This window comes from Xiphophorus maculatus, chromosome 20 (genome assembly GCF_002775205.1).
Source record: "Xiphophorus maculatus strain JP 163 A chromosome 20, X_maculatus-5.0-male, whole genome shotgun sequence".
Classification (NCBI taxonomy): domain Eukaryota; kingdom Metazoa; phylum Chordata; class Actinopteri; order Cyprinodontiformes; family Poeciliidae; genus Xiphophorus; species Xiphophorus maculatus.
In genome coordinates, this window is record NC_036462.1 from 17,508,772 (window position 1) to 17,532,918 (window position 24,147).

The 24,147-nt window shown below is 40.0% G+C and overlaps 2 protein-coding genes and 1 long non-coding RNA gene across 4 annotated transcripts; 1 reads left to right on the top strand and 2 right to left on the bottom strand.

The window, feature by feature from the left end:
- Positions 1–1,309: 1,309 nt before the first annotated feature.
- On the top strand, positions 1,310–15,254 carry LOC102228837 (arginine-glutamic acid dipeptide repeats protein-like). Of its 2 annotated transcripts, none has more exons than XM_005807304.2 (17): positions 1,310–1,488; positions 2,330–2,378; positions 3,617–3,741; positions 3,904–4,003; positions 4,103–4,201; positions 4,848–4,928; positions 5,027–5,180; positions 5,760–5,846; positions 5,923–6,116; positions 6,290–6,445; positions 6,693–6,803; positions 7,857–8,938; positions 9,428–9,626; positions 11,534–12,236; positions 12,313–12,453; positions 12,527–12,692; positions 14,271–15,254. In XM_005807304.2, exons 1-17 carry the CDS (start codon positions 1,463–1,465, stop codon positions 14,302–14,304), a joined length of 3,507 nt encoding a protein of 1,168 aa, XP_005807361.1. In that variant the 5' UTR covers positions 1,310–1,462; the 3' UTR covers positions 14,305–15,254. The 2 variants fall into 2 exon arrangements, with proteins under 2 accessions (XP_005807361.1, XP_005807360.1); XM_005807303.2 differs by having other exon boundaries at positions 1,311–1,488; positions 6,287–6,445.
- On the bottom strand, positions 9,905–11,527 carry LOC111605838. Its single transcript, XR_002751852.1, has 2 exons — positions 10,597–11,527; positions 9,905–10,273 (listed from the first exon to the last, which is right to left on the bottom strand). It is a non-coding gene; the product is annotated as an uncharacterized LOC111605838 (long non-coding RNA).
- An 883-nt stretch (positions 15,255–16,137) lies between the features above and the next one.
- LOC102238327 (dentin sialophosphoprotein-like) lies at positions 16,138–23,919 on the bottom strand. The gene is made up of 4 exons (XM_023324743.1): positions 23,798–23,919; positions 20,075–22,597; positions 17,914–18,030; positions 16,138–17,568 (listed from the first exon to the last, which is right to left on the bottom strand). Exons 2-4 carry the CDS (start codon positions 22,575–22,577, stop codon positions 17,480–17,482), a joined length of 2,709 nt encoding a protein of 902 aa, XP_023180511.1. The 5' UTR covers positions 22,578–22,597; positions 23,798–23,919; the 3' UTR covers positions 16,138–17,479.
- Positions 23,920–24,147: the final 228 nt, after the last annotated feature.

A 24,147-nucleotide genomic window follows, 5' to 3' on the forward strand; every position in this document is an offset into this window, starting at 1 on the left:
CATGACAAACCCAAGAACTACTGTAAATCCACAAATGAATGGGTGAAAAAGCAAGACCTCATTATCTTTCTGAGCCTAATGGCATAAAATGCTAAAAAAAAAAAATGCTGTTGCAAAGGGAGAAATGTCTTAAAATCGGCAAAAGCTACATAATTCTGGTTTTAGAACTGATAAGTTTGGAATAAATTACAATAAGTACCAAATGAATATGATATAACATGTCTCAAAGTTGCAGTGCTTTACAAACTATTGTCACCAGGAGCTTATTTTCAAATCACACTAAATCAGTGAAGGAGTGTGACAGAGCAGGAGAGAGATTGCTGCTGAATTTAGCCAATGGGATCCTCTGCTGGCCAAAGAGGAAGACAGCAATTAGAAAAAAAAATCTATACTAAAGAAAATAATTACAGTATGAAATCAGTACCATAATATTTATTCATCTATGCATGATGAATAAACCCAGCTCATAGGCCATAAAAACTATTCTCAGGAAACACAATGGGTTGTTCCCAGTCAGGTTGATTATCCTGCTTGTCAGGACCTGCAAGGCAGCATTTAAGAAAACAAAAAACAAGCCTGGCTGAAAAAGAAAGGGAAATTACAACAGCCAATGTGCTTAAAAAGATCTATACCACCTAGTAGAGTTAAGAGTTTATTGACTCCAATGTTAATACTAGTTGTGCCCTCCACAAGTTTGGAATTAAAAAAACAGGCTGGTTATAAACAAGAGGCTGATTATGAAAAGATGAATATTTTGTGTTGTGCCTAATTTTTTTTGTCTCAAGTTTGTCCTAATTAAATACCATCTGTCAACCAGCTTTAGTGCAGGGTCAAATTAGACCCATAATGCCAGTCGGGGGCCACAGAAAATCAGTCCTGGGGTCACAATGGACCCCAGGGGCCGCAGTTTTAACACCTCTAACCCTAAATCAGGTAGCGCCGTTACTGATAACGCAACGCAAATTTTGCAAACTTTACAATTCAAATAAGTTTTAATGCTCATTTTCCTTGTTTGATTTTAATAAAAATGTTTCTTTTGAAAACCGACAAAGTGTAACAAGATGCCTGCACCAGTTCTTACATTATTAAGAGCGCAGTTGTATTCGTGGTAGGAATGTCGTGCATAACAATGTTAATGACCGCAACAGTGCACACAGTATGATAAGCGGTTAAGATTCATGGCTGACTGTGCAGCAACAGCAGCACTAAGTGTTGATGAAGCCCAGCGTGTCTGCGGCACATGCTCAGTAATGTACATCCAGATAAAATGTGAACGCTACGCTGTGGCTGTTGAGGTCACTGCACTGAAAAAATAGAGCGAGTCTCTACACTACACCGCCTCCATTTTGAATAGCCATGTAATAGGGGATTCGCACAGTTGGTGTGTGTATGTGAGTGTGTGTGTCTCGCCCACTGTGCTGCGTAGTGTCAACAAGCCACAACCAACCAAACATCCGTCGACATGGACGACCTGTTCAGTCCGCGCAGGTAACTTCAATAACTTGTCATTCGCGTTGCGTTTGTGGTCAGTGTGTGCTAAATGCTTCTTTTCGTGTCCGGCGGCGTTACTTTGAGGGCCGTTCGTGTTTAATAGCCGGAGTGTCAGTGGTCACGAAGTTCGTGTGTGGCTAACAAGCTAGATGTTACCTCGTTAGCAGCTAGCGGCTCCCGCTGGGAAAACGCCTCTTTGCTCGCTTTAATGTGGCTAACACTTGTATCCCGAGGCATAATTTAAATTATTCTGTTATTAAAGACTTGTTTAAACATTTAGTGAACCAGCTGTTTAATTCACCCTGAGGCTAAGCGCCTATCTGTGCGGCTCGTTGCTAATGTACATTAACGTCTTATGGATGCTAACCTTTACGGTTTATTACTGATTGCACACTTTAGCCGCCGTTTTATCACTAAACAGGTACGCACAGCGTGCTTTACTGCCAACTTGTTAAGATCTGCGAACAGCACACACTGTTCTCGTAATGGTGACCGTAAAAATTAGCAGCTTATGCGTGATTGATTGACAGTGTTTTGCAGCCGCTGTGGAGTCGGATTTCATTCATGCAATAGAAGAAACAGTGAGCTGAGATTGGATCACAGGAGCGAGGGGCGGGATGATAATCTGTAACTAAAATCAGTGCCAGGCGATGGGAGGAAAGCCTCAGATGATACAGGAGGCTTATTAGATCATACTGTTTGTCTGCATATGCTGTATAAGAATTGGCTGTACTGTAGCATATCAGACGGATATGCTTTCACTCAGTTTCCTTTACAAAGAAATAATTTTTATATACTTTAAAATGCTGTTATAAGTTGAATTTATGTTTTATTTCAGGAGCCTGAACAGCACACAAGGTGAAATAAGAGTGGGACCAAGTCACCAGGTAAATTTAATTAAACTGTAGATGCTTATTCAGTGGTTATAAGAAAATGATTTAAAGTATTTCAGGTGTACGATTATTTAAAACTAGCTTTTGAGGCCTCATTTGCAGGTGCATTCATTACTGTTGCAAAGTTGGAGAAACAAAACCTTTTAAAGCTGAGCAATCTGCTCAGATATTATCATTGACACGCATCATACTGTGCATTGGAAAAACTGGATTTTTTTTTTTAACATTTCCTCAAATTGATTTAGGTCTGAACTTATTCATGCAGACATGTTCGGGTCTGTTGTCATGTTGGGAGGGAAACCTCTGTCCCAGTCTCAAGTCTTAAAACACTTTCAGTCCCAGCGGTTTCCTTTAAAATTGCCTGATATTTGGCTCAATCCATTTCCCTTTCCCTTCAGAAGTAATAATAAAAAAATCTTAACAGGATGATGCCACCATTACCATGTTTCACAGCGTGTTCAGGGTGATGTGCAGTGTTAGTTTTTCATAACTCATAACATTATGCATGTGTGCCAGAAAGTTGGTTTCACTCTTGCACATTTTTGCTTTGTTTCCTTACTTGTTTTGTGGTAAACATGACTTCCTGTGGCTTTCTTTGAACACTAGCTTTCTTCTTGCCACACTTCCATTAAGAGACAGTTTGTGAAATGAAAGATGAGTAGTTGTTCTGTCAACAGATCTTCCCACCTGAGCTGTGTATCCCTGCAGGTCCTCCAGAGTTACCTTCAGCCTCTTGACTGCTTCTCTTATTAACAATGTGCTTAAATGACATTGGTACATTTGCACCACAAGGCAACTACCATAAATATCTTCAGCATCTTATGGAATCTGTTATCCATTATGCAACACATTGTAGCAGCCTTTAGCGCTGCTCCCTCCCAGTAAGAACATGCTAGCTTCCAGTCTGAGCTGGGGTTTAGCTGTTTTGAGTTTGCTTTTTTTCTAAGTATTTCCATGGCTTCCTCTGAGCACTTTGGTGCTGACCCTTATCTATGGCCATGAGGAATGGATAATGACTGAAAGAGCTGGACACAAGCGAGTGTAATGATGAGCTTCTTTCGTATCATTTTTATTCAATACAATCAGACAATTCTGGAATATCGGAATATGTTCCAGTAACACCTTCCCAAGTTTTCTGTTTGTTGTTTAAATGTCAAATAATGTTTGTTTTGAGTTTTATTTCCTTTTTAAGTGTCGGAGCTCTTTCAGTTCACTCTTTGTTTGTTCTGCAGGCCAAGCTCCCAGAGCTGCAGCCACGACCAGCACCTAGTGCACAGACCCAGACGGACAATGAGGAGCTCATGTGGACACCTGGAGTCAATGACTGTGACCTTCTCATGTACCTCAGAGCAGCCAGGTCAGTAGCCCTCTTAGTGCACCTTTATTGCTATATGTTCAACGTAATTCTTTAAACATACATCTTTGTTTCCAAAGCACGTTAAACTATAAGCGTACTAATTAAAACATATTCTCAATAACGCATTTCACACAATATTTCATGATTTTGACCCTTTTTTAGGAGCATGGCAGCGTTTGCAGGGATGTGTGATGGTGGATCCACAGAGGATGGATGTTTGGCAGCTTCCCGTGACGATACCACGCTGAACGCTCTCAACATGGTGCGGAGCAAAATTTGTATTGTGTAACTTTGTATGAATGAGTGATTTCAATGCAGATATGGAAAAAGTATGTTGACATTGTTCCCATCTCAATTTTAGCTCCATGCAAGCCATTATGATGCAGCCAAAGCTCTGCAGCGTCTGGTCAAGAGGCCACTACCCAAACTGATTGAAAAATGCTGGTCAGAAGATGATGTGGTGAGACAACTTTTTGAAATGGTTCAATTCTAGAGATTTTCTTGCAGTGAGAAAGTCTTGGGCTTGAATCCCAGCCTGGAGACCTTTTCATGGAGTTTACTTGTTCTCCCTGTCCATGCATGGGTTCTCTCTGGCTACTCCAGTTTCCTAACTCTGCCTAAAAACACAACTGTAAGGTTAACATATCTGAACTGTCCTAAGGTGTGAGTGTGTGTGTGCATGGTTGCTTGTAATGTTTGTCTCTGTGTGTCCCCTCGATGGACAGGCGTCCTATCTAAACTAAAGCCTGGCTCTCACCCAAGATAGGCACCAGCCTTCTTTCAACCCTACAGACATTTGATAAACTATTAATTAATCAATAATCTTAATTAAGATACTTTGTAATTAAAATTTCAGACTTCTATAGCTACCAGATAACAGTTAACATTGATAATATTAGCTTCATTGGATATTGAACTGTATTAATATTCAAAATATTCTTTGCATTTATTTAAAATGTTAAATTAATGCAGTCATAATTAAAATATTTGTTTTAATTAATTGCTTTGATTCTGTCATCAGAATCAACTCACTATCATTTCAGTTCAGATAAGTGATTCGTTGAGGAAATTGATTTAAGTAAAAATGTTTCCTGTTTGCCTTCCAGAAACGCTTCATCAAAGGTCTGAGACAGTATGGAAAGAATTTCTTTCGCATCCGAAAAGACTTTCTCCCCAGCAAGAAGACTGTAAGTGTGTGGTTTGGATTAGTGTCTTGACATATATTACATGTTTTCCCTTTGTTACTGATATGTGAATAATGATTACAAATCATGCTTGTTATCAGGGAGAGTTGATCACATTTTATTACCACTGGAAGAAAACCCCAGAGGCCGCCGGGACCAGAGCTTATCGACAGCAACGCCGGCAGCCGTCCTCTCGCAAAGCAAAAACTCGATCTGCAGCGGCTACTGTCAACCCTCCATCTCGAAACTATTCAGGTCAGTTTCACTTTTTGGTTTTACTGTTCCAGTGAGAAGTTTGCATACATTAATCACAGCGATACATTTTCAAGACAAATTTGACTGCTTTTTGTTTTTTATTTCTGGTATTACTTAACGACTTAGTTTTTTAAATATCTCCTGTTGATTTTCTCTAAACCTCATAGTCAAAGCATACACAAAGGCACGAGCAAGAAAAAATGACCTTGTTAATGGCTGCAAAAAGTGTTTTTCTCTCCAATTTAGTTTGGAAATGTAAACTGCATATTGAAGAGGGTGTATGCCCATATATCTGGAGCTATAAAGTTAAGTTTGAACATTTTTAGAGAAAATCTATCATAACTTTATACTTGTTAACCAAATTGTATTTTGTAACCCTCATTCTAGTTATTTGTTGTATCATCATATATCACGCTGCTCAAAGGTGTTTTTAAAAAGCCCTAAACCAGTGATATTGAAGCCTGTAATCAGTTATGCACTGTTCTCACCTGTTTTTTATTTGATGCTGTTGAATGGAGAGGAACAAATTTGATCACAAAATGTTCCTGAATTTACACACGTGACGCTTACCCTCTGCAGTTGAGGCCAGTTCTGCCAGCGAGGATGATGTCGACAGTGAAGACAGCGAACAGGAAGCAAAGAGCTGCAGCCACTGTGGAACAACAAGTAGGTTGTTCAGCAGAAGAAAAGAGCTTTAACCAGCTTCTGAAACTTGCATCTAAAGCCGTTGTTTATTGAACAGCTTCTAAGGATTGGCACCAGGTCGGGAGAGACAACTCTCTGCTCTGCACAACTTGCCGCACATACGAAAACAAACACGGATGTCTGCCGCCTGCTTCTAAATCTGGGAATGCTTCCTTTATGTTCAAACCTGTGAAAGTGGAAGAAGAGGTGAACAACAAGCATGGCATGAGGACTCGGCAGAGCAGAGCACCTGTAAGCTCTTGTCTTCATATTGACTCACTATCGCAACTGAATTGTGCAACTGAAGCACAATTTAAACTTTATAACAAATATTTTTCATACAGAAAAAAAACAACATTTTATAAGTGATCTGGCTTCAGCTGTTGTTTGAAACAATAATTACTGTTGGTTGTGTTTTAAAGCAGCTGACATCGTTAAGAAGTGGCCTCAGGAGGTTCACTGGCTCTCCAAGCACGGAGGATTCACAGTCCGGTAACCAGAACTTCCCGACTGGAGGAATCTCTAGTTCCTTAAGATCCTCCGCAGATCATAAAAATGACTCCACAAAAAAAATAAACAAGGTGAGCATCGTGTTGTCATATCCAAATGATAAACTTAACCATACATCACCATTTTGAAAGAGAAATAAGCTGATTTAACTGTTTTTATTTTTGTAAAACTTGTATTACTGTGTTTTTAAATAAGGCTACACAGGTTGCTTAGACAGTTCTTTAATCTGAGAGGGGATGTTTTATGAGAGCAAGAACTAGCAGTGAAGACTCTTTGATAACACTGGTGTAATTATGTGTAATTTTGCTTTTTGTGCAGAAGATAAAAGAGGAGGCAACGGCGCCAAAGACAGCAAAACGTGTGCGGGAAAGTCCTGCTCTGGAGTCTGATGAACCTGAAAAGATGACACCTAAAAGGCCAAAGACACAGGTGAAATACTTCCACAAGTAAATTCTGCAGCGCACAGAACACACCAGATCAAGGCGTTTCATACTTCAAATTTATTCTCTTAACTACAGGAAACAAAGAGACAGTTACAGGCTCGGTAGAATAGCCTGAATCTGTAGTTCAATCAGATAAAAGCAGAAAGTCGTTCATTTTAACTACTGATAAGAAATTACACTATCATGACAAAATGATGTCTTCACAGCACCCTTGATGCATATCAGGGGGATTAAGGTTTGAATGATTAATTTCATTTTCTCACCACAATGTTCCCCATTCCGCACCGTGTCATCAGCAGAACAAATTATGCGAGGCTGGAGATCAGATTCAGCGAATTTAATTTCAGGATTTTTCAGGTCTGGATAAGCATGGAAACAGAAAATAACAGGATGTAAAAAAATATTTGTATATTAACACATTATTCCCTATTCCACTGTCTAAATATTATAACCTTTCATGTACTATTTATCCATCAGTCCTTCTGTCTGTCTATCCTTCTATCCTTCCTTCCTTCTCAATTGTAGCAGAACGTATTAAAAAACACCTATTAACTATTTGTTGTAATATTACTTAATAGCTGTTCTCAGCATCCAATGACTTAAATTAAATGCGGAAATTTTTTTAAAATTGATGTAATTTGGCAGTATTTAGTTAAAAACTGCTTTGATTTGATTGATAAAACAATATTTAAGCACACAATTATTAACTTAATGATACCATTTATGTGGCTCTAGAGTCTAGAGGGCCACATAAATAGCTACTGTGGGCCAGATTTGGCCCCCAGGCCTTAAGTTTGACGCATTTGATGGTTTGTACATCTTTGTTTACATTCATGTCTCTAAAGAATATAGCAGAGAAAATATTAGACACAATTTCCCTTTGACTGCCAGACTTGACTTGACTTGCTTCCCTGGTTTGCATCTGATTGGTTGATGCCTTCCCTTGAAGCTGTTAGATGAGAGGAGATATTTTAACCTTACATGGACTTATGCTTTGATGTTTTGTTCTCTGATATGAATCAAGTTTTTGTTCTTGAAGGAGCCACGAGGCGGGTCCCGGTCAGAGGGAGAGGCAGAGGAGGAAAGCTCTTCAGAAAGCCGCAGCGCGCAGGACGACGGCAGTGACACCAAAGACATTGACCAGGACAACCGCAGCTCCTCTCCCAGCATCCCCAGCCCTCAACAGGGCAACGAGAGCGACTCAGACTCTTCTGCCCAGCCCAGCGGGGCCCCAGCTGAGGCCGGTGCTGCGACTCTGACGGACGCCCCGGTCCTCCAAGCTGTCCCCCCTCAGGACCCTCAAATTCCTCCTCAACCGTCACAAAGCCTACCCTCCGCTGACCCAGCTCAGAGCCCCCCTTCATCCTCCCCAGACCCTCCACAGGGTGGAGCCACAGCCGGCTCAGGTTGCCGAGCAACGCCGGTCTCTTGTCCAAGGCCGCAGCCAGCAGCGGTGGGTCTGGACACGCCTCTCGCTCCTGCGTCGCACTTCTCACCTGCTCTCGGCTCCACGCAGCCCCCGCAGCCGAACGGTTCCCCCCCTCAAACCCTGCCGCGCTCTGTGCCCTTCTGTAGGGATGCTCAGCTGCCGCACCCACCTCAAGTCAAGCCCCCTCCTACAACCCCAATCCCACCGTCACACAAACAGCTGCCTCACCCATCTGCAGCAACTTTCCCCCAGATGCCCTCTAATCTCCCACCACCTCCTGCTCTGAAGCCTCTCAACTCTCTCCCCAACCAGCATCCTCCAGGCGCCCCTCCCCCTCCTCTGCAGCTCATGCCTCATCCTTTGCCTCCACACTCAGCTCCATCCCAACTTCCAGCGTCGTCTCAGGTGCAGAGCCACCCTGGGAAAAGTGGGACCTCTTCCCTCCCAGCGGCTCCGGCTCCGCTCCCTCTCACATCCTCCACTGCTGGCCCCGTTCCGACCCTGCAGCCATCCTTCCCAACGCTCCCACCCAGACCCTCTCCAAGCTCTGCTGCCGGAGGATCACAAGTTCAGATTAAAGAAGAGCCGCTGGATGAGGTGGAGGAGCCGGAGAGCCCGCCGTCTCCTCCCCGGAGTCCCTCACCAGAGCCCACTGTTGTCAACATGGCGAGCCACGCCAGTCAGTCTGCAAGGTATGTTCTGAGTCGTTCCGTAAATTGAGAAAAATAATGCAGCTTTGTCTCATAAAATACCAATAAAGTACATAAAAAAATGTGGGACAAAACTGTTGCAGGCATTATAAGGCAACCTATTATGCATATTTGAACATGTTAGGATGTTCATTACATCTTTTGGACAAAGTCATTGTTTTTGCCAAATGTGCTTGAGCTCTCCTTGGGTTGCTAGGTGATGACACAATGTTCATCAAATGAGACTTAACAAATGGGAGGTTTATGAGTTTACTCAATTTCCAGACCCCAAATTACATTAACGTATTCCCAAAAAACTGCTGGATGTTTTTATTTTTAAGTGCTTGAGCTGCTTTTAGAAACAGTTGAAACCCAAATGGAAGTACAAACGTACAAAATGTGAATTTTGTATAATTGGTCTTCTTTAGTGCTTTAGAAAAAAAATATTGATGCTGTGTGCTCATTAAATCTTCTTGTTACTTTGTCTTGCAGGTTTATAAAACACTTGGATCGAGGCTACAACTCCTGTGCAAGGACGGACCTTTTCTTTACTCCGCTGTCTTCCTCCAAGTTGGCCAAGAAGCGGGAGGAGGCCGTAGAAAGGATGAGGAGGGAGGCTGAGCTCGGCACGCGGCAGGAACGTGAGAGAGAGAAAGACAGAGAGCGGGAGAGAGAGACGGACAGAAACTCTGTAAGTTAGACTATGGTCACGCAGTTGGCAAATGCGACCTAACTCAATTTAAATTATATATATTTTTTGCTTGTATGCAACCTATATGTAGCATATTTGAAAATAACTAAATTGTTATTCAATATAAAATGGCTTTTAACCAAGTAGACAGGCTAGGTTTTCTTCCCGTATTCAGAAGAGTAGGTGCGACTCAAAAAAGGAGCAGGTAGGCTAGAGTTTTGCAGCTGCGAGTATTTTGTATTTGCATTGTGAATATTATATTTACATATTTACAGCCACACATTGTGATATGAAACATAAGCATGAATGAAAGAAAAAGGAAATAAAAAAAAGAAAAATACAAGGAAAAAAAAAACAACAAACGACAAAAAAACTAATTAATTAATCGGTCCCAAAGTTAAAGTTCATCTCACACCCCCCCTTAGTCCATCCACCCCGAATGGGGATCAATCAGGCTCACCAACAAGGCGAGTATCCGGAGCTTGATTCACGTCTTGGGTAAATGAAAGTCCAATCAAAGAAGGAGCAGAGTCCTTTGTAGGATTCTCCTACCGGCTGGGTAGGAGAAGTAAACAGTCCTTAATCACCAACAGGTGAATTCTTTCCTTGGCTCTAGGCCTGGTCTCATAGCTCGCCATCCATCTGGCCTGAACAACAAAACAGGACCACTTCCTCAATATAATTATATTTTCTAATATTCTTAGTGTATACACGGTTCAATAAATAATTCTATCATATTCAATCAATTGCAATAAATCTAAAATTCAATATAAATTACATTCATGAAACATTCAATAAATATACACCATATTATCAATTAACATGAAATGTAAAATACTAATACAAACCAGTGCTCAATAAATACTTCAGTTACCCGTTTTGGTTATCAAAAGCAATGTTCAATCAGTTTTTAGTGGCTACACAATAGCAGTGATTACAAGCCAACGCTAAGTCATTCATAAACACTCACCAGTTCCGCAGTTTTGTGTCATACTACCGGATCTTTTCCATCTCCCTTTCCGGCTCACAATAATGGGCTCCTACAGTTCAGTACATTAAGTGAGCATCGTACATATTTACAGACATTAAATGATACTATGCTTTAACTGACCTGCCAGCTCTGCTCCTTCCGACGCGATCTAACCTTCATGCCTTTCGCTCCAGCTAATATACCGAGCCAATAAACTGCGACGGTACACGTGACCCCAATACTTAGCCACGATTGGCTAAATAATCTCGCGAGAATCACTCCTAAGGTTATTAAAACATCGCGAGATTAAGGCTAAAAGGCAAAAGTAGAAAATCAAAAGACATGAAGGTTTAAAATGACACTTAGGTTACATATATTTGGCTTATTCATAGCAATCTGACTGGCCCAATTCCAATTTTCTACTCCTCAAAAATTACGATCTGTGCTATTTCCATACTTGATACTAATTCGGATATGCATTCGATTGTTTTCAAAGCGTCTGCAGTCTCAATGGTCATGTTGCATTTTATCCAGCTTTTTTGTCACTGATGTGAGACTGGCGTCATAATTCTGCACCAGATAAAGCCAGACGCAGTAAATCAGGGCGTAAACAATGGCTGAAAATCACTGTCAGTGAAGTGTGCATCTCAATCTCACCACTACTGGCTCTGACTACACATCAGACCAGCCTTCCCTACAGAACTTGCCATCTATGCTTCACAAAAGGCCATTGCTATTAGTTCTTTTTTTATTTTTATTAACTCCCGTCAACTTGCTATGATCTTGTGTTGATACTGTCAGTTCCTGTTGCTGAATAAACGTTAAAATTGTTCTTTGTGTTTGCGGGTCAGTTGAGGACATAAACACACAGAAGTCTCATTGCTGTCGGGTTTAATTAGTAGTATAAACATTTCTCTGACTGTATTTTTTTTTTCAGAGGGCGTCCAGCTCTTCCCATGACAGTCGCCTGAGTGAAGTGCAGATGACGGCTCAGATCCATGGCCGGCCCTCCTTTGACCAGCCCCCCACCACTGTAGCGGCCGTGCCCCCGTACATTGGCCCAGACACGCCGGCAATGCGCAGCCTGAACGACTATGCTCGGCCCCACGTCATGTCGCCCTCCAACCGCAACCATCCGTTCTACGTCTCGCTGAGCCCAGGCGACCCCCTGCTGGCCTATCACATGCCCGGCCTGTACAGCACGGACCCCGGCCTCAGAGAGCGGGAGCTCAGGAACTTCAGGGAGCGGGAGCTGCGCGAACGAATGAAGCCCGGCTTCGAGGTCAAACCCCCAGACTTGGAAACCCTTCACCCGTCAGCCAACCACCTGGAGCACTTTGCTAGACACGGGGCGCTGGCTCTGCCCCACATACCCGGACCATCCCACCCTTTTGCTCCCTTCCATCCGGGGCTGAGCCACCTGGAGCGCGAGAGGCTGGCGCTTGCTGGGCCTCAGATGCGCCCAGAGCTGAGTTACGCCGAGAGATTGACTGCGGAACGGCTTCATGCTGAGAGGATGGCCTCTGTGGCGACTGATCCAGCCGCCCGGCTCCAGATGCTCAACGTCACCCCTCATCATCACCAGCACTCTCACATTCATTCCCACCTGCACCTCCACCAGCAGGACCCCCTTGGTCAAGGTGAGGTCGAGTTGTTGGCACCTTTTCTGTTCGAAGGTTTGAAACTTAGTTCTTTTCATGTGTGACCCTTGTTCAGGTTCAAGTCCTCATCCTCTTGTCGACCCACTGGCTGCCGGACCACGTTTGGCTCGATTCCCGTTCCCTGGTGGCCCAATCCCAAACCCCTTACTCGCTGATCTCCCTCATGAGCATGAGATGCTGCGCCATCCACTATTTGGTTCGTAATTTCACCTCCTTCTGCAGCCTTTGCTCTGCTGGTTTTAATTAGTGGTTTGTTTTTTTTTTTACAGGAGCTGCATATCCTCGAGAGCTTCAGGGACCGATTCCTCACATGTCTGCCTCACATCAGCTCCAGGCCATGCATGCTCAGTCTGCAGAGCTGCAGCGGATGGCAATGGAGCAGCAGTGGCATCACCTGCACGGAGGCCCTCTGCCAAGTCAGGAAGATTATTACAGGTGAGCATTTTTAAGCAGATTTTATACCATCAAAAATCCTTGATGTTTTACCACTTAATTTACTGATACATCTCACTAAATGAGAATAAGATTCTTTATTCCTGTAATTTAATTCAACAAGTGAAACTCAAAGCCTAAATATAGATTAATTACATGCTGAGTTTTGAATTATGTCTTTCAGTTTCTCAGAAGATATGATATAGTCATTTTATGGTCTATGCAATCAAGAAAACAGCTACTGAGTTATCAGTTGTTCAGTTCTTGACTTCCTCCATATGGTGAATAAGCCACAGAAGTTTGTTGCTATGGATGGTGTCTGTTCATGTGCTGGTTTCAAGCTTTTTAATGGAAACTTGAGTGGAAGTAAAAAATGTCATTAAAAAGGTGCAGAGGCAACTGAAAAGCAAAGTCTGTCCATGTACAGTACAGTATATAGACTTGGTACATGGTTACATGAATTACTGTGATGTAGGAAAGAGGCGATCAGCCTGTGTTCCCTTGATATTCTAACCTTCTGAATAAACATGACTTTACGTTTTTATTACCTGGAAACCATAAATATCAAAATCAACAAAAAAGAATGCCTGAAATTAGTGTTTCAACAAATTCTTATCTTGGTAATCAATTTTCTATTGATTATTTTAAGGATCTATTATAAAAAATTAACACATTCTGCAGATTCTTAATAAATGAAAAATAAATATTTTTTAGCATAAAATTCAATAACATATTTCAGTTTGTTACATGGATGCATCTGCAGCTACAATAGGTACTTCTAACATCAAGATGTGAAAACCTCAGCCTAAGTCTAGGGCTAAACTGTTGACTCTTTTGATTAACCAATTAATAATTAGATAACAAAAGTTGCTTATTGGATATTTTTCTTTTACAGAGTTTGAACCAGGTGAAGCTAAAGGGTTTATTTTCTCAAGTGCAAAATGCATATATTTTTGTTCAGTTTTAACTTAATTACTGTTCTTAATATGTTGCTCCTACTGCAAATAATTGCCTTTTTGAGGTTGTATACTCTAGTAAACAAGTAATTGATCACTAAATTAGTTGACAATTATTTCAATCATCGATTCTTCATGACTAATTTGATTAATCGTTTCAGCTCTACTTGAAATGTCACCCAAGGTTTCCCCCAGAAAACTTGCTAAGCCCGGTGGATGGGCGCTAGGAAGGTCATTCATCCAGTGTCCCGTCGTGTTTTTGAGTTAAAAAATGTTTAAAGTCACTTGATAATTATTTTAATGAGAGATTGGAAGATTAATACCTGAACACCAACTATGTAAAAGTCTTAAAAAATGCAAACATTTTAAAAAGACTTAAATAAATAAGCAATACTTAGCCTGGTGGGGGCACAAGTAAAGTCTGGTTGGCCGCCAGGCTTATAATACACTGATCACCTTTAATTTGGATATACTCTACTTTTGTACAAGTACCAGAGTAAGATAAACAGATCTTCAGGGTAATGTTTATGTTATCTTTGGGTTTTTTCTCTCTGTTTGAATCACATTGGACTGAAAAGTATTCTGTAGATTTTAAATAAATTGTGACTGTTTTTAACTTTTGAAGCCGCCTGAAGAAAGAAGGTGACAAGCCGTCTTGAGGTGGTGCATGCTCTGAGCTCCTACAGATCAATGCTGTGTACTTTTAACACTCTAAATGTATTTTTGTGTGCTGTCTTCTGTTTGTTTGTGTTGATAAATTTTAGAAGAATAGTGGTGGAACTCAAAGTGTGTTTCGTGTTCTGCGCATCATGAAACCCTGAGATTTTCCTTAAGAATTTACACTAGTTTTATCATCCAATTAATGAACAGTCCCACCAACTGGGACTTAAAGTGACAGGTTTCCTCTCTAACCAACTATTAAACTGTTTCTTATGCAGTCATATGAGTTTGCTAAAGAATAATGAAAATAGACCGATTTTGGTGTTGACTTTAAATATGTTTATCGTTTCTAATAGAGTTACTGTACAGAATAATGTTTAAATCCATGTGTGTATGATAGATATGACCTAGCATGACTCACCCTTCAGTTTTTCCACTGAGATAGTAGATCGAAGTTGTATTGTGTTGGTAGGCTTTTAAAGCACTGTAGGGGACTGGATTTAATCCGAAATAAGATGAAATGTATCTTTAAATCCTAAATTTTTATATATCAATATATCTTTTCACAGTATAACCGAAGCTCATTTTTGAGAATGTAAATACTACATGTTCACAATAATCTATATGACTGAGTATTATTGATATATCAGTAGATGTAAACACTTGATTCAGCATGAGAACAATAAAATCCTAAGGTAGTGTTATAAAGTGTGCTAAATACTTGGACCATAACCTGCCTGTCTGTTTACTGACAGGAAGTTTTATTAGGAGAATCTATTTACATTGTTTCCCTGAAAATGTCACAGCTGGATAGAAACTAAATCTTAAACATTTGGGTGGAGTTTTTCTAAAAAAAAATAAAAAATACTGCCTAAATTCAGTATTTATGTGATATATATCAGTCTGTATCCATACCATATTTATTTCAATAAATATTTCTCCAATGATACAATTTTCTTGTCATTTTTGTCTCCAAGGCATTAATGATGCTTATAAAGTTAATCATTTGTTTAAGCTTTAATAATATGCAGCTTTCATATATTTTTATTGGGTGAATATGGCATATAATTAATAAAGGTTTTACAACTCCAGGTTTTAGAATGTTATTTAATGAGACCACAATAAATTCTCTCGTAACATTTTCCACCTTTATAGTGTAATATATATCTACCATTTAGCTGAAAAACAAACTAATCTGTTAAATGACAAATGTAAACAACTAACAAAATAATTGCATGCCTGCCTGTATAACTGATGCTGTTACAAAAGGTTTCAGCATTCAGTCTTTTTTGAGAGTTTATCAGCATTTTTACATCAACTTAACCTTCTGTCTGTGAGGACATCTCTTGTTCATGGCACATACTAATTAACTTTATCGGATTTAAAATCTTATTTGCTTACAGTGAAACCATACTTTTGCTTATTTACCATACTTATAAATTAAAACATCTGACTTCTTCAGATGTGAAGCAAGATTGATAGATTTAATTTTCACAAAAAGCAAAAATAACTCAAAAATGAGATACCGCCATCTACAATTTGTAACTCAATAATTTCATCCACCCCAACAAAATCCCTTGTTTCTCCTAAAGAAAAATAACCCCACACCATGATGGTGTCACCACCATGTGTTACTGCAAGCATAGTGAGTTGGTGATGCTCAATGTTGTTTTTGTGGACTAAAAGTTCAAATGGGGTTTCATCAGATCACAAATTATTCTACAACAGGTGTGTCCAAGTCCAGAGCTACCGTCCTGCATTATTTAGGTGCATCCTTCAAATCAAATAGTTGAATTTCCTCATCATCAGTAAACCAGCTCTGTAGAGCCCAGTCATTTGATTCAGCAACATTTTATTGCAGTAATAGTCACAGAGGTCAGTTACATGTGGAAAATCATTTTTTTAAAACAAGAAGGTATTGAGATAACCATTGAACTGATTTTTATCTTTATTACACATCCAGCAACAAAACCGTTACAAATATATGCACTAATATGTTTAAAGAAAATACGGTAACAGCTTTGGCCATTTTAAATATAATATAGAAAGTGTTGTTGCAAATATTGTAAAAGAATTACCAATAATATAAGTCATTATGTTGTTGGCTGTTATGGTGAAAAGAAAGCACACCCTTTGTCATTTCCAAGATTTCTGTTTACAGGGATTCTGTGCAGACTTTGAAAAAACAGTTGAAAAGTGTTACAAGAACATGTTGATTGACCTAAAGAGAATCATAGCAACTTTTCTTTGGACTGTTGAAGTCAAAACTGTTCTTTTACAGTCTAGGAGGTGCAGACAGTTTTGTCAAGTCATAACAAGGGTACGGAGATATTTCTTATGCTATGGTGTTGGGCATGTTTCTTGCATACAAAGGATTGTGGATTTGTTTGAATTCATAAGAGATTTTGAAGAAGTATTGCCTTTTGTCAACGAACAAATGCTCAGGTGTGTTCAACAAGACAGTGATCCCAAACACATCAGCAAGCGAGCAGCATTGTGGTTCCAGACCCACAATATCAGTTTTATGAAGCAATCAGGCCATAGTCCAGTGGAAAATGTGTGGGGTGACATCAGATGTGCATTTCCTGAGGTGAAACCAAGAAATACAGAGCAACAGCGAGATGCTCACAGGTGACCAAAGTTGGTCAATGTACAGTAGATGTGAAGCAGCTCTCAGAAACTGTTTATAAAGTGAAATATTAGTTTAGTGATTCAGATAAAAGCTCAAACTTTTATCTGTTTTAAAAATAATTATTTAAACAACAATCAATTAACACATATAGTAATATTTTCTTCATGTTTTGATTTGGAATAGATGGTTTACCAATACAGACATAAAGGTTATTAAAAGTATTTGAAGCTTTGCTGACTGTTTTTTTTAAACACATTTATGTTATTTTGAGCAGAGATGTACATTGCCAGCACTGGTTAGTCATTAAATACTAATTCAGATTTTTAATTTACTGAATCCTGTTTGTAGTTGAAACTGATTATTTGGTTTGTTTGTTTAGTATTATGGGGTGTTCACAGAATGACTCCTCTCCCACACAGACTCCTCCTTTCTATTTCACCAACCTCCATCTACTGTGTAGCTAATTGTGAATGTTTTCTGTGTTTTTAATCAACGTGGACCCAAGTGAGAATGTTTACAGTTTCTTCTTGTTTGTGTTCCTGTCAGAGGTCATCTCTGGGAGGGTTCTTCATCTTCATGTACTGCCGCAGGTACTGGATTGCAGACAGTGCACTCACGTTTGCTAGAAGAGCTGAACAATAGTTTAAACGTGTTAATTTCGTTTGATAGCCATCCCTGTGTTTGTTATCTTTTGATTACATTTTTTGCAGCCTAAATACCTTGAAAATTTCAGTATTTGCTTTAGAATGTTTTTCAGCTGCAAAAGTGGATTGTTGGGTATGACTATGTTTTAGTTCTGCAGGTTGTTTCAATGTGCCTCAGAATGACAGTGTAGTTGATAAACAGTAAAATCAAGAAAAATGTAGCAAATAGGTAGATACTATAGTATTAGAAAATTATTTTCTCTCAGCTAAATGTTATTCTTTAATAACATTTACTTGTCTGTTGTTAGAATGACAAAGGAAACGGTTCATACCTGCTTTCCAGGCATCTGCAGCCTCTGGATTAGAAGATCTTAGCACCCAAGAGGCAAAAGCAATGCAGACTAAACACATGTCTGACTGCTTCACTCTGGAGAAGAGGCCTTCTCGCTCTGTCAGAGGAATAAAATAGACTTTTAAAGAGAGATTTGTCATGTGTGGAATGCAAATCAATCAATTTGAAAATTACTTTAATCTCATTAAATGTAACATTATGGAGTTGATGTATTATTGTATTGTATACTGTGACTCTCAAAAGTGTGCACACCCCTGTTAACCAAGGCAGGTGTTAGAAATGCAAAAACAGAGTCTATGATCAACCATTTCAAAACCTTTTCCACATAATGTGACGTTTATCCTCGACAAATTAACTTATAAACAAACAAGTCCAAGATTAAAAAAAAACTAAATCTTGAAATAACAAGGTTGAATAAATCTTCAATTAAATGTATTAAAGGTAAATCTTCAAAGCTTTAATAAATTGAAGCACCTTTCGACTTAATTTGAACATGTTTTCTGTCGGGATTATGTCTGGACACTTGTTAAATAATTCCAAAACACAAATTTTCCTCTCATCAAATCAGACAGCATCAGTGCCACCCTGGGCAGTAAGCCATGTTGCCCATATCAAATTCCACTACTGAGTAGAAGCGACACAGAGCAGCAGAGAACAAGTGGCTCCACATGTTATGTTCTTTTTTTAATCTCTGACGTGAGAAATTGGGTATATGAACAACGTTACCTCCAAGTTCACATGGTTCTGGTTGCAATGTGGAAAACTATTAGCATGCTCAGGAGCCAGGCTCAAAATTGGCAACGAAAGCTAATTACGATGTATTTCTCGTTCACATTCAGACACCACAGGAACATGTTAACTAACAGCTTGTGTACTCCTTTGGAAATATTCAAATGAAAATAACATCTATATTACTGTAATTTACAGTATGTGGTAGCAGCCAAATTAGACTTTGATATCAGGGTGGATGAGAACCTTCAAATTTCCACTTGAAGTTTCTAATTCTAAGGACTTCCTGTTTATTTTTCCAAACTGGGCATTATTAGGCATAATTCTGCCTACAGTTCACCAAGGCCAACTGAACTGGTCTTGGTGAAATTTCAGAATAAGGTTAAAAATTTTCTCAAGAATTTATTTGTGTATTGGTGATTTAAAAAAATGAAGCTGCTGTGTTGTTTTGTTTTTGTCTCATTTATAAATTTCATTGCAGAAACATTGCTATTTGTTCATTATGAAATATTTCCTTTTTGTATCACATTTTTATGTGAGTGCTCTGAGAAGACTAAATCATATTTAAAGGTGAAAAAAAAACACTATCACCTTTATAGGTGATCCTGATTTGACTGCATTTACCCAGCTGTTCAATATTTTACAATTAACTGCTTAACATGGTATCCTCTAACAAAGCAGTTAACATTCATTGAAGTGTATCTTGCCATTGTTAGGCTTAAAACAGGACGCACTAATGGAGAAGTTGACACTGAGCTTAGACTGTCAGAGTGTTTAACCATCATAATCTGTTGCAACTCAGTAAGTTGCAACAGAGACACCGAGACTGGAAAAGTCATAGCAGTGGAAATCCTTTGGCCACATCCCATGCTGATGACAGCTTAATGATGAACTGGATGATCAATGGCACTAAACTCCAGATCCATATAAGGGAGACGAAACACCAGAGTTACATTAGACCATTTAAAACGTTGGGCTTTCATGGGTTTTTTCCCCCCCATGAAAATGTTTGAAATAAAGAAAAAAAATGGCACACTAATCATTCAACTTTTGCAGCGCATTATCACTTTAGCATGAACATTTCACTACGTCCACAATTTTCACCCGAAGGTCAAAATTCCCTAACTTTTTGCGAGCACTTAATGTGTCTGTGACATTTCAAAATCTTTCAATATAACTGGATTTAACTGATTACATATTTCAGTATCTAATTCAGTCATAAATTGGATCAGTTGTTTTTTTGTGTGTTTTGAAACATTTCAGTAAACTGAAAATTTTATGGAATTAAATGTCTTTCATGTGCGAGTGCATGGAAAACCTGGTATTTATAGAAGTGATGCTTGTTATAAAAAAAAATTCAAAGCAACTGACATAACCTGCTTTTTATGACAGCGTTGCATGCTGGGACTTACTTGTTGTCCATATAGTTTCCGAAATCCAGCATTGCTCTTCCAGCTCTCTGAACTCCTGAGAAAAATCCAGACAAGCTCTCCTCTCACTGAATGATGTTACTGCCTGATTCTGACTCCCCATCCGGATCTCTTTAGTGTCAACAGGAAAAATCCAGGCACCTGACTCGCTGCAGCAGATGCTGCCTTTGTCTGGAAAGCGAATTTTCCTCAAAGACAGAAAACTTTTCCAACTGTGGGATCCACCCACACCTGTTGCTCCTGAGGATCTGTTCAGACTGGCGTGAAAAAACGAATGAGATATGAGTCTCATTGGAGACACTTTGTCCATTTCCTCACAGTCTGTGCTCAGGAAAACGTGCGGATTTGGGAATGTGAGGTCTTGGACAGCAGGACGAGAGCAAGAGAAGATTGGGATGGGTTTCTCTGTGCTACACTGGAAAGGAGAGGTCCATGGATCTTCTCTGAAGGTACAGAGAGGAGAGTGAAAGACACGAGATACGAATATCTCTTCAGGATCACAAACAGAAAGAAACTGTGATGATGTGCTGTCGTCATATTCTGTGAAAAAATACTCAAAGATTTCCGGGAAGGATATTCTGTAATCCTCTAAGTCTGTGTGGGATAAAAAAGGTTGAGCCGCACTAAGAGGCAAATCGTTCTGGTCAATACTAAGAGAAGGTAGTGGAGCTACGTCCTCTGTGGTGATAGCCTGTATGTTGTACATACTTCTGCTTTTAGTCATCCTTCTTTGGCAGGAGATTATATTTTGGAAATCTTGACAGTCAAGACTTTGGTCTAGAGCAACTGGGGTTTCTCTTCGTTCGTAATCAGTGGAGTCGTCCTCATCTAACAAAAGACCAGAGTCACTTTGTTGGGATTTGTTTTGAAGGTCAGGGCTAGAGTTTTTACTTAAATTAGCAAACTGCCAGGGCTCTTCCTCAAAATCTGAGGTTGAAAACTCACAAACTGACCAATCACGCTTGGATTCATCTGGCTGTGTGAAGTAGTCTGAGTCTGCGGCGTCAGATGTGTCCATCATTGAGCTATCAAGAGGATCAACTTGGCTGGGGTCTGTAGGAAGGTTGCTTGCGTCGGGCCTGGCTGTTTCCTCTGGTAATCTACTGCTTCTCCCCATTCTGATCTGCAAAATATCGTTTATAGTCAGTTTTTCCACTTCATCCCAGAACGCAGAGATTGCATACACTGGCTGAGCCTGGCCTGCAGCTTTGGCGAATGTCTCTGGGCTGTCTGCTGCAGAGCAAAGTGACTGAGTTGAATCTGGACTGAGCTGAACCTTCTGGGAGCCACCAGATGGTGAAGGTGGTGGGTGGGTTTCAGAACATGTGTCATTTCCATAAATGAAGCTTTCATCTGGTATTTCTGGGGATGGAGGAGTGAAAAGGGGCTCCGGAGTGGCATAACCATCATAATTTGCTGCTGTTGCATCATTGGAGAGAGTCAAGCTGAAGTTTTGGTTGTCACATGTTGGGGATAATGGCCATTCCAGAGGGCGGTGTTTAATGAGATGCTCTTCAAGAGGATGCTGAGCTTCCTCCACTGATTCAACAGCTGACAAATAGCTGTCAGAATCCCAGCTGCCAGTGGAGGAAAATTCAGCACCATATTGAAGCTCTGAACATCGCAAGCACTCCAACGCTGTCGGTGAGGGTGAAAAGCTGTCATAGGATGTGTGTGCTGAGCTCCCTGGCTCCCATTTGTCTCTGTTCATTGCTGCAGCTGACCGAGAAATAAGCGGTTCTTCTGATAAATCTCCAGATTCCTTATTTTGGTTCAACTGAATACCTCTTGATTGTTCACGCTCTCGTTTGATATCTGAATTTTGACATTTTTCTCCCTCACCAGGTTTTTTTTGTTTGAGTTTTTTTTTATCAGAGGTAGAACGCCCTCGCCGCCATGCCAGATTGTCATTCACAGTCACGAACCAGCGCTCCTTCTCCGCTCTGCCTGTGGCGTCTGGCTCGCTCACACCCGGCGCTGCTTGTTTGCAGGAAAGTAGGTCAGGTTTCTTGTTGGATTTGAGGTCACTTGTCATTTGTGCAGCTCCATCTCTTGACAACATTCCTCTCCCTTCTGAATTGTAATTGCTCGGTGGATTTGTTTGCGGCGTGTTAGTGTTGCTGTCACTTGTCGTGACCAGAATTTCTTGTGCAATATCTTTGTGTGCAGACTTTGTGGAGATTGTGTTTCTTTCTTTACAGCTGACACCTATTTCCCCCTGTTTCATACATGTTGCATCACTTTGAAAAAGCTGCCCTAATAGTTGTATGCCACCTGTGCAGCTCTCCTCGGCGGTGTTGCTATCTGTACTCCCATTTGTCTCCGGTTTGCCTGTGTTGAAGTTTCCTGAATCCTCCGAGTCGCTGAGGCTGGAATCATCAGGGTAGGCAAGTGAGGCCTGCAGCAGATTACATTCCTCGCTGTCATCGTAGAAGCTACTCCAGTCATTCTCTGCAATGTGAATGCTGTGATCCAAATCATCCATGCTTGAGGGCTCACATTACTCTGAAAAACAAAGAGGATGAGAAAACGTAGTTTCAGTCTGATTGGAAATCAACTGCTTTTTGGGGTTATACGCAGTTTCCAGGTTCAGATTTCCAAGAGTTTTCAGCCCTTTTTAAACCAATAAACAGAAATGTTTATCAATAACTTAAGACATACATTTCAAAAGTGGTGAGGGTTTTTAAACGAAACCTTTAAAAGTAGATGGATGGGCAAAGTAGTGCCTTGCAAAGGTGTTCACCAAACATTTTCACATTTTGTCACCTGTCAACTACAGGTTTTGCTGCATTTTAATGGGATTTCATGTGATTGACCAACACAAAGCAGTGCAAAATTGTAAGGTGGAAAGAAAATAATATTTCATCTGAATTTATGCAAGAATTAAATTACACACAGGTGGAGTCTATTTGCTAACTAAGAGACCTTTGAAGGCAAATTGTTTCACAGAATATTTTAGGGGTGTCTTTCTCCCTCACAACTATGAACTCCTGTGTTGATCTATTACAATAAATCCTAATAACACAATAAGTTTGTTTGCAATATAATGAAGTGCAGCAAAACTCAGAACTTATTTTTCACAAGGCTACTGAAAACAATTGGATAAATAATAAAGAGTTGACATGAAAGTGTTTTCTTTTTCCATAATTATCTAAACCTGAAATTTCCCTGTATTAAATTTTATACAGACAGTGGAGGATCTCTGACTGAGCTGTTTGCTTGATACAATGGACCTAAATTTAGAACAGGAGCATTTGGTTGTTATCACCTGCCATGTTGGAAACTAGCAAACATTACCTGTTTTACTGTTAATAGTAAAGCAGAAAACCAATTCAAAAGCAATGCAGTCACATGCCAAACCCCAAAATACCCCCACAGCTCCACTCTTAGAAAACAAGTTACATGATCTGGTAGGGGGGGCAAAGAAAGCAGGGGTCCAACAGATCAGCTTAACAAACAAGATATGGGCAAAAGAAATTACACAGATACTACACATATTCATTTTAAAAAAATCCTGCCTTAAATGTTATGTTCTTCATGTTTTACAACTCGGGGAGCTTTATCTGTGGGACAAATACGCTTAAGATTCATATAAACAAACCTATTCAGCTCTCACAGCAAGGTCACACTGTTCTACATTAATCATGAAACATGCAATATTCTTTATAAACTCATTGATGTGTTAAGCAGCACAGAAGATCCTACCTGCTGCAGATGGACAAGTCATCCTGTGTGAAAGAGCTCTCAATGTTTTCCTGCTGGACATTTCAACTATGATGTCCATCTGTCCTTGCACATGTCCCTCCGTGGCCCTCCACTCCGCTGGTATAAATAGAGTAACGTGTCCTTGTCACATGCAGCTTTCCATGCTCAGAGGTGTGACATTTTACTTCTTCTAATAATTGATAATAGTAATTACTTACTAATAATGACAATTCTACAATTTAACAATGATGTTGAGTCTCTAAAAAGGAAGTGAGTGTTGTTTTGTTGAGTGGTATTTTTAAGAAGGTACACTATTTTTTTTTTTTTTTGCTGGTGGCAAACAATAACTG

What these genes read in the sequence shown, in the direction of transcription:
- LOC102228837 (XM_005807303.2), top strand. Translation starts at nt 1,463, where the DNA reads ATGGACGACCTGTTCAGTCCGCGCAG. An exon ending in CTCGGCAGAGCAGAGCACCT is followed by an intron (nt 6,117 to 6,286) that starts GTAAGCTCTTGT and finishes TGTGTTTTAAAG; the next exon opens with CAGCTGACATCGTTAAGAAG. An exon ending in CTAAAAGGCCAAAGACACAG is followed by an intron (nt 6,804 to 7,856) that starts GTGAAATACTTC and finishes TTGTTCTTGAAG; the next exon opens with GAGCCACGAGGCGGGTCCCG.
- LOC102238327 (XM_023324743.1), bottom strand. Translation starts at nt 22,577, where the DNA reads ATGGATGATTTGGATCACAGCATTCACATTGCAGAGAATGACTGGAGT. An exon ending in GGAAACTATATGGACAACAA is followed by an intron (nt 18,031 to 20,074) that starts GTAAGTCCCAGC and finishes TTCCTCTGACAG; the next exon opens with AGCGAGAAGGCCTCTTCTCC. An exon ending in TGCAGATGCCTGGAAAGCAG is followed by an intron (nt 17,569 to 17,913) that starts GTATGAACCGTT and finishes ACTATTGTTCAG; the next exon opens with CTCTTCTAGCAAACGTGAGT.